The sequence below is a fragment of the Rhinolophus ferrumequinum genome, chromosome 12 (genome assembly GCF_004115265.2).
Source record: "Rhinolophus ferrumequinum isolate MPI-CBG mRhiFer1 chromosome 12, mRhiFer1_v1.p, whole genome shotgun sequence".
Taxonomy (NCBI): Eukaryota; Metazoa; Chordata; class Mammalia; order Chiroptera; family Rhinolophidae; genus Rhinolophus; species Rhinolophus ferrumequinum.
Window position 1 is genome coordinate 6,500,818 of NC_046295.1, and position 14,722 is coordinate 6,515,539.

A 14,722-nucleotide genomic window follows, 5' to 3' on the forward strand; every position below is an offset into this window, starting at 1 on the left:
TGTAAGTTGCATTCAATAGCCTTCAATACACCACACCACAACCCATCTACAATCAGTCAAACCCAACAGCAGTTCATTCTTGCACAATCCATGAGTTAGGGCAAAACTCCCTTCAACTTACAGTAAGATCCTACTCAGGTCTTGCGGGCAGGGATTGGGGAATTACATCTCATTTCTGATCACTAATGTGTGATGAAGAGCATCAGGAGAATTATATGAAAACGAATAAGAAGTGATTCTGATTTCAAAGTACGTTGTTTGGAAACATTAACAAAAACATCAAAATGATATAAGTATACCTGCTTCTACTAAATTCTTGATGGGAAAGTTCTCAAGAACAAGCAATTTGTTTCCTGCTACAGAAGGGGGGTTGTTTTTTTTGTTTTTTTGTTTTTTAAAGATCAAAGGGATTTTTTTTTTTTGTTTTTCACAGAATTTCATATTTTGCTAATATGAAGGCATAAAACAGCAACAAAGAACAATAATGCATACAGCAGTGAATACACCAGGGTAATGTTGATATTCGAAACAGCTAGATAATTTTGGGGGGGTTTTAGAATAAATGCAACAGAGGTCAATAATCACAAAATTTTAAGGTTAGAGCAAGATCAGTCAATGACTAAACAGAGTTAACATCTTTTATAGGACTATTACTGATTATTAGCATTTTTGTTTTGCAAATGGGCACATACTGGTAAGAATGGAAGAAAGGACAATAACATGCATAATATTAACTACACACTTTAAAAATTATGAACCATGCAGAAGTTTAGCTCAAGTAGTAGCACTAATGGTCTACATCCGATTCAAAACCACATAGTTCATTGATCACAGATGCATGGTATTAAGTCACGAAAAGTTTCAGAACACATTGTGTTGATTTTGAAAGGTCATTTGCATCTTCTATGATTTCAACTTTATCTCCATTTAACTTGCTTGTAAAGTATGTATGATGTACTGTATACTGAAAATCAGCAGAACGGCAATATTACTCTATAATTTTTTAGTTTTGATAGTTGCACTTTTTCTTTTAACACAAAAGAACCACATCAACAGTGATGAAATTTAAGTAAGAAAGAAAAAACTGTGGTTGTGCCTTATTTCTTTCATAATCATAAAATCAAAGCCTTAAACAAAGCTTTCTTGTGAACAGTAATGCAAAATCAAAGATAATGGCATACATATGGTGCCAAATGCTAAAAATGATATTTTAAGCTATATATACTTAAAGACTGCCAAAATTTGTTTTCTTTATAGTTCAAGAAACACAACTATAGGCTTTTGTCATAACCAGTTTAAACTTTGTGTACTTCATTTTAAGTGTGGGAGTCAAATGCTCTTCATTTTCTTTCTCTCTTTTTGTTTTATTGTAGCATTTTGACTACAACTGGTTAAAACTAAAAATGTGTTGTTTAAATCTCTGGTATCAAAGAGGGATCCGAATTTCCAAAGTCCTCATTTTTCTCTTACGGAAAGGAAAAAATGTACATAACTGTAGGCTCTCTTTCTCTCCAGATATTCCTAAATCCTTACCCTTCCAGCATCCTTCACCCTCTATAAAAAATAAGTTTATTCTTCTTGCTTTAAGACAGCCGCCCCCAGAGCATCAGCTCCACGGCAAGCACTGTCTGTGCTTAGTGCATTTAAGTGAGGATTTGTATTGCACATCTTAGAGTCATTGTTCAAGGCACTTTCCGAGTGGCTGGGGGCCCTGGCATCGCCTGCACTCCCGTTCATCTGGGAAGCCGGCTTCTCCTCAGCCACTGCTCCGTTTTCAGCCAGGGACCCGTCTGAAGACAGGGCAGAGGACTTGGATTCCCCGGATCTTGACTTCAGTTCTTTGGCCACTTCTTCCGCTGAAGCAGCATAAGGAGGCTTGCCCTGTTTAAAAAGGACGACAAGCGGTAAGGCAGCTTTCGATAAACAGCAGGAGAGAGAGGTGCTAACTGAGGCCTGATGACACTTGCTGCAGATTCAAGAACAGAACACAGTGCACAGCTGTGTCCCTCTCTACTCTACACATTCTATTAGATACACTCTATACTGTAACACACTCTGTCTTTGCTTCTGACTGACCTTCACCTGGAAGAAGCTGCTCCTGTCTCAGCAGCTTCCTCCTGTGGCCCCGTCCCCTGCAGTGAGTGTCCTGATGATGAGGGAAATCCTCACTCGAGGAGCCCTATTTGATCCTTTTGTGTAACAGCAAGTCATTTCAAGTAACAAATGCCCCTCAATAAATCTGCTCTGAAATGTCAGACGATACCCTTCCCCCGCTGACCAGCGACTGGCACATTTGCCTGTAGCAGGCAGTAGGACACTGGTTCCTACTGGGAAATGGAGAAATGAAGCAAATCAAGTCATCGCTGAGCAACCTCATCAAGAAACAAGTCTGCACTGATAATCGCTACATGTGTTTGTTTATCTCGTCTGAATGGGTCTCCCCCTCCTCCTACCAGATTTAAAAACAATTTTCTGGGGTAAAAAATGAATGTTGAGCCTGAGTCAGCACAGCTCCTGAAAGACAAAGCCTCTCTGTAAGGCACCGTGAAGACACACTGAGATCTTTCAGTTGCTTGCATCTCAGACCACGGGTTTCTCGGCCTGGCCCATGACGTTTGGGACCTCAGAATTCTGTCATAGGCCGTCCTCTGCACAGTAGGGTGGTTAGCAGCGTGGCTGTCTTCTGCCCAGAGAAGCCCGCAGCACTTGCAGCTCAAGCTGGGACAACCAACTATATCTCCAAACAAAGCCAGTGTCCCCTAGGGGTGACATGGCCAGGGATGAGAACCACTGTCAGAGAATGACTGGTTGCTAAAGAAAACCTTAGTGGTCTTCACCTGCAAATGGCCACTTTTCAGATGAGAAAACTGAGGCCCACAACAGGGAATCTGCTTATAGATCTTCCAGTTTCACATAATATGCCCTTTCAACACGAGGACGATGCATCGAGTTAGTGCCTTCTAGTCTTTGTCACTGAGATTCGGGGTCTTTGCCTGGTTGAAAATAAAGGCCATCCACTCAGCCCAAAGTGGGGCTGGAGGTGTATACCTGCCCCCCCACCCCTCCACACATACCCGGCTTAGGGACCCGCTCCTACACCAGTGGTGACCATGTTCTCCCTCTGGGGCAATGTCCCACAATATCTTCTCATTTTAGTTTTCAATCCTAGAGCTCAGAAACACTAACGTAAACTTTTCTAGAAGTCTATACTACTGGTATTTTCTTGAAACCTTGAGATAAATAATATAAAAATATAGGCGGGCCAAGAAGGGGAAAAAAACAACACTGAAGATTTCAAGTACGTGCTTTCAATCTTCAAAGCCCTCGCTCTCTCAGGAGAAAGTCCACTAGCTGGACTAAACAAACACCTCCAGCGGTATTGCCCTGGGGTGACAGAGCGGGCTTTCACAGATGCCTGCTGCAGGAACTCAGTCAAGGAGCCTGCGTATTAGGGAATCTGCTCAGTCACTCCAGGGGGGTGTGGGGGTGTGTGCAGAGGTTGCAAAAGAATGAGGAGAGTCAGCTTGTCCCTCTCTCTACAGCTAATTTTCCCGTAAGCCTTGGCCACTGCGCGGTGTCCCCCCACCACCAAACGACCACAAGCACAGGACAGCACTGCCTCCTTTGCACACATCCTCTTAGAAGAGACAGGAGAGATGGGTCAGAAACTCTCAGGAAGCAAGCTGCCCTTCATTATCTGTCCTTCTCAAGGTGCAAGAACACGAATGTCACCTAAAAATGAGCAACACCGAGTACCAAGGTGAAACCACACGTGACACCATTATAGAAAAACAAGGGATGGAATGACATCCCTACAGACAAGGAAATACGTCGGAAAGGCATGCCCGTGAAAGACCAAGACTGCTTCCTCTGATTTCAAAATGGGCTCTGACAGGACAGAACGTGGGGAGCAGCACAGATCGAACTAAGAAAACCTAGGAAGTGAGGTGAAAAACTTAAGAATTCAAAATAAAAAGAAAAGATCATTCCAAAAATGAAGATTAAACTAGAGAAAACACACCAAATAAATACAATAACCAAAGAAGGTGAAAAGGAAGGAAAATTTTAAAATTAGAAGGTAACAAAGAGTAGTGCAAATCAAAACTACAGTTGATTCCATCTTATACCTACTGGGACGGCTAAACTCAAAGACAAATAACAAGTGTCGCTGAGGATGTCGCAATCAGAACCCTCAGACACTGCTTCTGGGGATGGTGCTACCACTCTGGGAAACAGTTTGCTGGCTCCTCAAATAGTTAAACCGAATCACCACACGTGACCCAGGAATTCACTCCTACCTATATATCCAAGGAAACTAAAAATGTGTCCACACAAACACTTATACCTAATGACTGCAGTTAACAATCCTTTATTGTGTATCTGAAGGTTGCTAAAAGAATAGATCTTAAAAAGGTTCTCATCACAAAAAGTATTTTAACTATGTAAGGTGATGGATGTTAACAATGTGGTGATCATTTTGCAATATATACAAATGTTGAATCATTACATTGTATACCTGAAACTAATAACATTATGTATATTGATTATATCGCAATAAAATGTGGGGGAAAACCAAACTTGTATGTTCATAGCATTATTCATAACAGCCAAAAAATAAAAATAAATACGTAAATGTCCATTAACTGATGAATGGACAAAGTATGGGCCATCCATACAATGGAGTATCACGTGGCAATAAAAAGGGATGAAGTGCTGGTATGTGACAAACATGCATTTACATGACAGGTGCAGAGGGTAGGTCGACCAAGACAGAAAGCAGATCTGAGGCTGTCAGGAGTTAAGGGGCAGTAGTGACTGCTCGTGAGTGACGGGTTTCTTCCCAGTGTGATGAATGCTCTGGATTTAGTGGTAACTACTGCACGACCTTAAGAATAAAGTAAACTGTACACTTCAAACAGGTGAATTGTATAGTATGTGAGTTATATCTCAAAAAAAGAAAGGAAGAGGTAAAAAAGGAATCGAAGGTATGACAAACACTGCAGACCCAGAAGGACTAGCACAACAAGGGCACCAGAGATTAAAACAAGAACCTAGTAATTCAAGAAAACTTTCTGATAAAAAACAAGATCTGAAATTGCTTTTGGAAAGAGCATGTCCTGTAATGAATAAGCTGGCCCACAGCCATCAGCAGCAGGTGCATCATTAAACTGTGATGGCACAACAAAAACAATTGGGCATTTAGGCCAAAATGGCAAACGACTTCAAAGAGAAAGAATTAGATGATTGTCCGTCTTTGACAGCAAAACTTATGACAGAAGAAAATGGTTTCAAGTAAGATACCTGAGGAGCTGTGAATCAATGCTTTCCAGTACAGACACACTTTGCTTTATCGCGCTTATAGATGTGGTTTTTCACAAACTGAACGCAGGACCCTCCACGAGCAAAAGGATTACGCCTTGCTTTATTGCGGTGGTCTGGCACCAAACCTGCAATATCTCTGAGATATGCCTCTATTAGGAAAACAACTGTTTTCAAACTGAGTATTCTTTCCATAGACCCCCCTGAAGAATCTACTAAAGAAAGAGCCTCAGAGGGGCAAAATGGATCTGCGGACACAGGCTGGCAGGGCCTGAGACGTGGAGATGTTTGGCACTGGGACAGATGAGGCTGAAGGAAGTGCTATGGGTCACTGCTGGACACCAGACAATGCAAACAGTAACGGCACAGCTATTCTTTTTAAATGCGGGGGGTGGAGGGGCATGTGCCAATGTTTTACCTGTCCTCAGTGATGGTGCTGGTGGTGGCAGTAGTAGCTGTTCTGAGCCGCCCGTGTGTGCAATGTGGGATGAAGTAAATGACGCGCTATGGGACATTCTAAGGCAGTCATCCCCTGGGTTATTAGGAACCAAGATTCTCAGGATGGAAGAAAGAACATACAGATACAAACAGTAAAGGTTACGTCAAATTTCTTAAGTCCTAAATTGGAATCAAGAGTCAATATAAATTCTTGAACTATTTCATTGGGGAAAAAAAGCAGCAGCATGCACATATACATATTTACGTGTGTATGCACAGCATATAGTGTGCGTGTGCACACCTTCCCCTCTAGCTCGGTCCACAGAAAAGGCCCAGAGGCGGTAACTTTGTATGAAAGAAAGGACATCCAGACGTAACAAAGATGCCAAATGAAAGCCCTCAGTTTGAATTGGAAACATCAGTGAATTCATGAGGATTCTATCTTAAATATATATATATATATATATATATATATATATATATATAAAATAAAAAGCATGTGTGTGTGCATGTTCATGTATGAAGAAATGGAGCTGTGTCTGTGTACACAGACCACCAGCAACAGTGACCAACCCCACGGCAGTCAGAGTGCACTGGTGCCCTTACTGTGGCCTTGAAAAGCCATTTTCCACTAAAGAAAGCAAGAAACTACGATAAATGCAGGTTGCAGGTCTGCTGGGCTGGGTGACACCTTAGATAGGACCCAGGGTCACAGCAAAGGGCCCAGCACCACGCTGACTTTGCCTTTCCTGTACGGGCTGTAATACTCTAGCACTAAACAGGAGGCAATGAGAAGCATCTCTTTGTAAAAATATTCCAATAAATGAAAAAACGATGGGTTGAGAACATCTTTGTTCTGCAATCCCTCGTGATGAATGGGTCTCGTCACCGAGGTACCAATGGGTCCAGCACACAAAACCAAGCACGCAGACACGAAAGCATGCAGCTCCACTCCAGTCTTGCCACAGGGATGAACCTGAGCACGAGGCAGCACGTGGACCCAGGCACGAGCAAGCAAGAAAGACATGAAGAGAGCCATAGGGAGAACAGCACTGGGCTTGTGCACTCTGCAGAACCCAGAAGGCTGTTGGGAAATGCCTGGATTGTTCTTCAACAGATATGGTGAAGGACAAGAAGGGGAGAGACTTCACTACAGAGCACACCAACAGAAAATGAACAAAACTCCACCGTGTCTAGGGACGCACACATGAATAATAAAATCACAGACAGGATGAGATGACTGAGAACAGCGTCAGTTCTGGGTCACGGTTATTTTGGGTGGAGGAAGGAGGAGGGGGGCGCTGGGAGCCGGAGTGAGGACCTCTGCATATGGCTGCTGATGCTATTTATCCATCGTCACACAGTGATGGCACATGGCTATCTGCCTTATAACTCATTATTATAACTACACACTATTTTGTGCAGTTTCTGGTATACGTTTTATATTAAAATTAAAATAAAAGTGTTTACGTAAATTGGGGACACACATTCCCTACTACCAACTCAGGAAATGCCCCCATATCCACTAAGGATGACGATAACACACCACGAGGGTCACCTTTATAGGATGGGCTCTGGGCTGGAGCCCCAACAAGGTTGGGGTTGTCCTCCCTTTCCTAAACCTGTTGAGAGGCTAAGAATGCCTTGGGCTCAAAATGGCATCTCTGTGAAGGCAGGAAGGCCAGGGTGGGGGTTCGGGGCAGACTGAGCCGAGCCGACCCCCTTGCTGGATGCTATGCTGCTAAGAGAGGCTGCCTGCGCCCCACTTTCAAGGCAGGGACTGTCTCTGTAATTGACTGGTTTGATGTATTTCATTAAAACATAAGTTACCAAGATGCAAAGATCACCTAGTAAAGGCAGTTTTATTTCTTTTGGCAATTAAGTTTCCAAATATGGGCTATCATTATGAGTCACAAGAGTGTACTCCAGCTCATGTTTACGTGGATAGCACTGGAAAAAACTGCACACTTTGATTAAATATCATAATTCAAGAAGTGAGACAATATACTACACTGTTAGGACTGAATGATGTTTTAAAAAGACCATTCTCAAGGGGAAATTCATTCCTGAATTTCCAAAGCAGAAGAAAGCTCCAGTTCTTTCCTGAAGACAGGCACGTGACTTGTTTCCTCCTAGGCTGATCATTCCAGGGAGGAGTTAGTCAGGATGGTCCAGGAGAAGGAGAAACAGACATTACTGTCCCAGCACTAAAAGTCACAATTTTATTTTTAAATCCTAAATGCTATTTACCTAGATAATGTTTTATAATATAAACACCATTACCAGGCCTGGATTCCTCTCAGTAAATTCCTACGAGCGGCTGTGAGCATGAGCACAAGCCTTATGGAAATGATGTGAGCTGAGGGACTTGCAGCTGGTGAGTGCCAAATGCCACGATCATGTCAGCTGCCCCACAGAAACATCCCAATATCCACCCTGTCTGGACACCAGCACTGGAACAATAGCCCGGAAGACAAGGCACTCGGTACCAAACCAGCACCAGGAGTATGCATGTGATTACCTGAATCGCACCCTGGTTTTTGTAACCTCTGCCATAGTACCTTCCACCTCTTCCAAAGGTTCTGATCACCGGGGTGGAAATAACTCCTCTTGGACGCCTGAATAAGTAAGAGGACAGAAGCAGAAAGAGTTGAAATCTGTCACAGACAGCATTTAAACATTTAAAATAATATCAAATGGGTTTAAAGGTACCTAATCTAATGCTATAGGAAGCACTGAGCTTATTTATTAAATCATGGTCATACCACATACTTATTCCAAGCAATCAATCTTATAGTTTTGGTCTATATCCAGTGCATGCAACTTGAGAAACAATACACTTCAAAAATGCTGTTTTAAATATTAAAAAATGGTTAATTGAGTAATGTGTGGATAACTATTTAATCATGTTTTAAATAATTACATAATGCTATATATAATGCAATCCTATGAAAGCACTTAAAGAGTATTAAAGAAGAGTGTCTTTAATGATATAAAAATGTTTCTAGTAATCTCATAACTGAAAAAAGCAAGCGGCTGTTTTTTATTTATACATTTTCATTGTTCAGCACTTACCCTCTTGCTGGTCCTCCAACAGAAACAACCTGCAGGGGGAAAGGCCCACGGCCTCCGCGGCCCCGTCTGCTCCCAGCCCAGTGGCCAACCACAGTGCCGGCTATTTCCAGCTTCCCTCCCTGAGAAGGTATAGGTTGGATTCCTATACGAAAAACAGACAAAAGGAAAATTCTTTGCCATCCTAGAATTAAGAAGAATAGCAAAGAGAAATAGGTAAGCATTTTCTTTCAATTGTGCTTTATATTTCATATGAAGCCTTTTCTCTTGCTTTGTGAAAACTTCTTTTTTATCATGGGGAGTATCTATGTGCATGTTTGATTTTAACGTTTTTAACTGTTGTTAAATATACACCTGAAAGTAAGACAAATGTGCTGGCTTCTCAATGAACCCATGAAAACTGAAACAGGTTACAACTACAATGTGTGCAAGATCGAAATGCATCCTTTAAATACTGTCCTCGGGGCATATGGCATTACTTCCAAGTTTACTACCTTAACCAAACATTATGGAAATGAATCAGTAAACCTAGCCTGTTATTTTTTACTGTATTGTTAAATTAGAATTCCCTTATGATGGGTCACAAATTCATTGTATTCACTAACTTCTATTAATTACCTGTAGCCTGCATACTCTAAGGTTTTTCTGACTTACTTAAGAAAATTCATAAATAATTAACTGATAATAAAAAAAACTTCTGAGAAAAAAAAAAAACAAAACTGAACCTCAAGCATCTTATTTTCAAGAGGATGGAATGGATTACCATAAACTCTCCATCGTCTAGGTGTTAGCCATGGTACTCTAGCAGCCAGACAGTGCTGTCCAGCAAAATCTATGGTAAGCCTTACATTTTCTAGAAGTCACAGTACAAAAGTACAAAGAAACATATGAAATAAGTTTTAATAATAACGATTTTAATGCAATATATCCAACATAATAGTATTTGAACATGTAATAAATCTAAAAAATTGTTAGTGAGACATTTTGAATTTTTTCTTCCATATTAAGTCTTTAAAATCTAAGTATTTTGCACTTAGGACACAGCTCAGGTTGAACAAGTCAGTTTAAATGCTCAAGAGTCGTATGTGACCAGTGCAGATCTGAGTTCCAGACACACATGGAAGTTAGGAAGCAGCTTCCTCATGTCATTTCACCCTAAGAATCCTGCCCCCCACCCCCCGTGTTTTATCCCAGCTGCAGGCTAGCGTGAGTTTCCAGGCCTGGGCTGCAAGGAGCTGAAGCCGACTGTGAAGCAGAGAGCACGTGTCAGTGTGCGCCGTATGATGCAGGAACAGGAAGAAAAGCACCCAGGGAGGGAGGAAAGGGGCATGCAAGTCCAGTGGGGAGGAAACACTCCTGCGGCCAGAGGGGCTGCATTTGTCTCTGAGAGTCTCACTGCTACACAGATTTCCCTCACAAGCCTCTGTAAGCACCCAAGTAACTAAGCTGGAAAAACATTCCTGGTCAAGAGAGAAAGCCTTGCTTATGCTTAAACTTACTTAAAAATGCTATCTGAATAACCCTGTCATGTAGACTGGATGGCCAGGTTTAGATCTGCAGTCCCCAAATGGAAGATGTGTAACAAAGCCCCAAGTCACAGGCTTCAAATTACAGCAAAAAAACAAAACATTACTTCGAAACTAAACATTAAGACTTTTCTCCTTTGCAAGCCTAACACAAACGAGAAGAGAAATAATGGGAATTTAAAACTAACTTATTTATGTATCTACTATCAGATGTTTCTTTTAAAAATATTTCTATATGGTAAGTTTTTATGCCAGAAATTCTGTGGCCTTAGAATCTTCTATACATGCATAACCCTCTTTACCAAGAGGGGGCCTCTGGGGAATCAAGTAAGAAAGACACATCAGTGGGTATTCTGGGCAGCCTGTGCGATGCAGGAGTGATGGTTAGTTAGGGAGCCGCGTGCACAGAAAGGCTGTGTGTATGGACAGGTGATGGCCTTGCTGGAAGGCAGAGATGGGCCCCAGCAGAGCCGCTGCAGAGACCTCAGGGCAGACAGGAGCTGGGAGAGGAGCAGAAACAAGTGCCAGGCGGGGGCTCATGGAAAGGATGTGGTGCTGGCGTCGGGACAGTGAGGAGGAAGGAAGAGGAGCCAGAAGAGCGGGGAAGCTGCTGGCGGGCAGAAGCTCGAGGAGGAGGCTCGGCATAATTACCACCCTGCGACTTGCTAGTCCTGCTGCCGTCAGTGCCTGAGAAGGCTCCACAGTGTCCTGCTGCCGTCGCCACGCGGAAGGCACGGTAAGCGCCTGTTGCTACAGTTTCCCCATAGGGGCCTCCAAAGCCACAGACTCCTGTGGGACCCAGGTGGAGAGAGATGGGAGAAGCCATGAGGAAATGGGTTCAGGGGAGAGGCCCCGGTGGGCTTCCGGGCAGACCCCCGTCTCCTTCAGCTTTTGTCCTCACACCAGGGAGGGGTCTCCTGCCCCTCGTCACCACCAGAACACTGAAATGTCACCTCACCCAATCTTGAAGGAGCTTCCTGCAACTGGGCACTATCATGCGGCCCAGTCACTGGCCAGGAGGTGGCCTTAGTGGAGGAGGGCTCCGCTAACCTCATGAGAGAACACCTTAAATCATAAGCGTAAGCGGAGTTTTCAGCGATACTGACTCATTTTAAAATCTCATCTCTGCAACAGCTTTTGTAGCTCCCCTTCTCAGAATCTCTTCTGGGATCAAGTGGGCTCCTTTTGAACATGAAGAGCTGTTGCTGCAAACTTCCTAACTAAGCCTGACAATTAATTAAAAGGTCTCAAAACAGCAAGATGTGGCCCACTTAAGGCCTGCAAGCTGTGTGGGGCCATCTCCCCACACCAGCAAGGGTCTACCTACAGTGGTGGACACACTCACCTGCAAAGCCCCGCCCTCGGCCCTGAGCCGGGGGCACAGGCCCAAAGTGCCTTGGGTACACAGAGGCAGGGTAGAAAGGCAGTGCCGAGGGTGGCGGGAAGGGGAGCGGGAGGCTCTGCCGGGAGAAGTTCAGCCCTTCCAGGATGCTCTGCCGCATCTTTTCTACCTTGGCAGCTTGCTCGGCCTGCAAGTAAAGCGCTGGCATGTGAAAACATGATTCACAAGATTTCAGTTGAGTAGGAATGAACAGGAGAGAAATGACACGTCGAATACTGTGCCATGTCTGCTCAGCAGTACTTGTCTGCAGAATGTTGACATGACCACAAAAGCAAAAATGCAGAAAAAATTAAGATACCTCTTAATCCCGAAAAACAAATATGAATTCCTACTATCTGAGCATATTTTCAGAAAAGAAACATTTACTTTAAAAGTTATTAACTGAAACCGAATTTAATTCTCAAAATCAATTTACTACTAGACCAGGTATTCACTGCATTTTAAAGAGAGGGAACTGAGGCACAGAGTGATAGATGCTTCCTAAGGGAAGCCTGGTGCACTCTCTTCGGGGCGGGATCTGACCTGTGTGTGAGGCTGCTCCCGAGATGACTACTCAGCCATTTCATGTTAGTTACATCGTGGAAAACAACATGACCTGCACAAATGTGGCTTATACAACTTGTGTGTGTCAAATTCCATTGAACTCAGGTCAGCAGCATTAGAACTTGGCCTGAACAAAGCTCATCTAACATCTAAAACACTCAACTGCACTGTTTTGTGTACAACCAGTCTTTAACCAGGAAATCTGAAAATCTGCTTATTCCATAAAGCAGTCCTTAGCGACTGCATGTTTCGTTGTCTAAGGTTTAAAAGCTTGAAGCCAACGTGAGCCTCTTTAATGCATTGGGACAAAATAACCTGATAACCTACTTCACATTATTTTTAAACCAGGATTTTAAAAAGGCACAGTCGATCCTTCTTATTTATGAGTTCCACATTTGCGAATTCACCTACTTGCTAAAATGTATTCGTAACCTCACAATCAATACTTGTGGCATTCTTGTGGTCATTTACAGACATGCACAGAGCGGGGGACAGTTTGAGTTGCCAGCTGAGGTTGTAGCAGGTGACGCTCTGCCTTGTTGTTTCTACTTGTATACTATAAACAAGTGTTCTGTTCGCCGTCTACTGTAGTGCCACATTTTTCAGGTTTTTGTGGGTGACTCTACTGTTTGACAAGGCCCCACGCACAGAGCTGAGTGCTGTCTGTGCCCGTAAGTGCAAGGCTGTGATGTGCCCCATGGAGAAAATATGTGCTAGAGGAGCTTTTGTTCAGGCTGACTTACAGTGCTGATGGCCCTGAGTTCAATGTGAGCAAATCAGCAATATACCGGGGGCGCCAGAGAAATGTGTATACATTTTTTGGCACCTTCTATATATTCATTAAGGTATCTTTAAACAGAAACACACATAAACAAGGTTATGTGTTGATCAGATGACAAAAGATGTTGTGACTGGAGGATCATGGGATCCTAACTAACCCTGTATTTCTCCTAAGAGCAGAAGTTTAGTATCTGCTAATTCAGTGCTCGAGGCCAATTTATAGAATTACTGTGAATAATGAGAATGGAGTGTACTGTGTATCCAGAGCTCAGCTCACATGGGCACTGAACTTATATTGACTCACACACAGGGCTGGGCCCAACCTAAAAGAGAATCCCGTCGCATGAGGTCATTAGAAATTTGGTACAAACGACGACCTATTAGCCAGTGAGCTTCTTTTCCTCTGGTTAGAGGCGGCCGGCCAGCTCCTCCTCCCCACCCCTACCAGCCTATGCTCCTACAACTGACCTGACCATCACAGAGGTCGATGAGTGGGGTCTTTTCCCGGCTTGCTTTGAGGAGTTTGGACTGGAAGAGCTTGCCATCAAAATACATCCAAGGACAGCAGTGTTCCCAGGGCACGGGCTGGCCACACGCGTCGTTTGCAAATAGGGCCATGTCCACGCCACTCATGAAGAGAGCTGACAGCTGAATGCCTCGAGGGTCGAGGTTCTCAATCTTTAAATGGAAAAGAGTGATTTCTATGGAATAAGAGTAAGGCAGTATCCAGTTCTTGCAATGTCTGACTACAACTCTCCATGGTTAACCAGGACACCCCTCAACCAGATACCCTATGCAGACCTGTCAATAAACACTGTACAGTGACTTAGTCTCAACACAAAGACTTTTTATGTCATTAAACGAATTTAAATTTAAGAGGCTGTTTTATAAACGTACTGAAATATTTCAGTTTGGAATTTGTGAAGCCTTATACAAGTGTAAAGTAATATTGTATTTAAGGTTGACACATAATAAAGTAACAAATTATTAATCTCCTTAGCAGTTAAAAAGCCCACAATTCATTTATGAAATAAAATTTTACACTTCAGATTCTATACACTGGTAATATATTAACAGAAAGATTGTAAAAAAGAATATTCTAATAAGATTATACATTTTCAAGTAGTTATATTGAAAAATTACTTGGTATAATTTCATTCTAAAACTTGTATTTTATGTTTACATTATTTTATATGTTAACGTTTTAAGATAGCAACTTATTAATGAGACTGTCAAATGTTTTAGGAGAAATGGATAGCTTACAAATGAAAGAACACAACAACAAAAACTTTGTATCTGAACCATGCAGACTATCAGAATCTAGACACTGTACCCCGGTCTTCTGCTGGGAGCCCTCCTGTGTGCACACAACTTTCTCTCCTAGCATCTGATGCGCAGAGTGAGAAACACTGACAAATACAGTCAACTCTTGATTATCTGTCTGTGAAGGACCTAGTTTGTGGATTATCCTGGACTGAATTTTAGCTATCCTGGTTTCTGTCTTCCCACCTTATTTTCTAAGGTGATAGTGTCTCAAGAATACAGTTTTTATGAGTTATCAACCTAAGCAACGCCTAATTGTGGCAGGCAAACTGGCTTTTCACTAAAAAGGATCATTCCAGTGCCAAATACTGATGAATTT

At 42.7% G+C, this 14,722-nt stretch overlaps 1 protein-coding gene across 2 annotated transcripts in view; it reads right to left on the reverse strand.

Annotated features, from left to right (window-relative positions):
* Nucleotides 1–397: 397 nt before the first annotated feature.
* FAM120A (family with sequence similarity 120A) overlaps nucleotides 398–14,722 on the reverse strand; it is a 102,759-nt gene continuing 88,434 nt past the window's right edge. The window contains exons 13-18 of one of the 2 annotated variants that reach the window (XM_033124169.1): nucleotides 13,549–13,758; nucleotides 11,701–11,884; nucleotides 11,007–11,144; nucleotides 8,833–8,974; nucleotides 8,279–8,375; nucleotides 398–1,881 (exon numbers count right to left, since the gene is read on the reverse strand). In XM_033124169.1, coding sequence (XP_032980060.1) covers nucleotides 1,570–1,881; nucleotides 8,279–8,375; nucleotides 8,833–8,974; nucleotides 11,007–11,144; nucleotides 11,701–11,884; nucleotides 13,549–13,758 — 1,083 coding nt within the window. In that variant the 3' untranslated portion in view covers nucleotides 398–1,569. The remainder of the gene's footprint in view (nucleotides 1,882–8,278; nucleotides 8,376–8,832; nucleotides 8,975–11,006; nucleotides 11,145–11,700; nucleotides 11,885–13,548; nucleotides 13,759–14,722) is intronic. The other variant, XM_033124170.1, reaches the window with a different exon arrangement.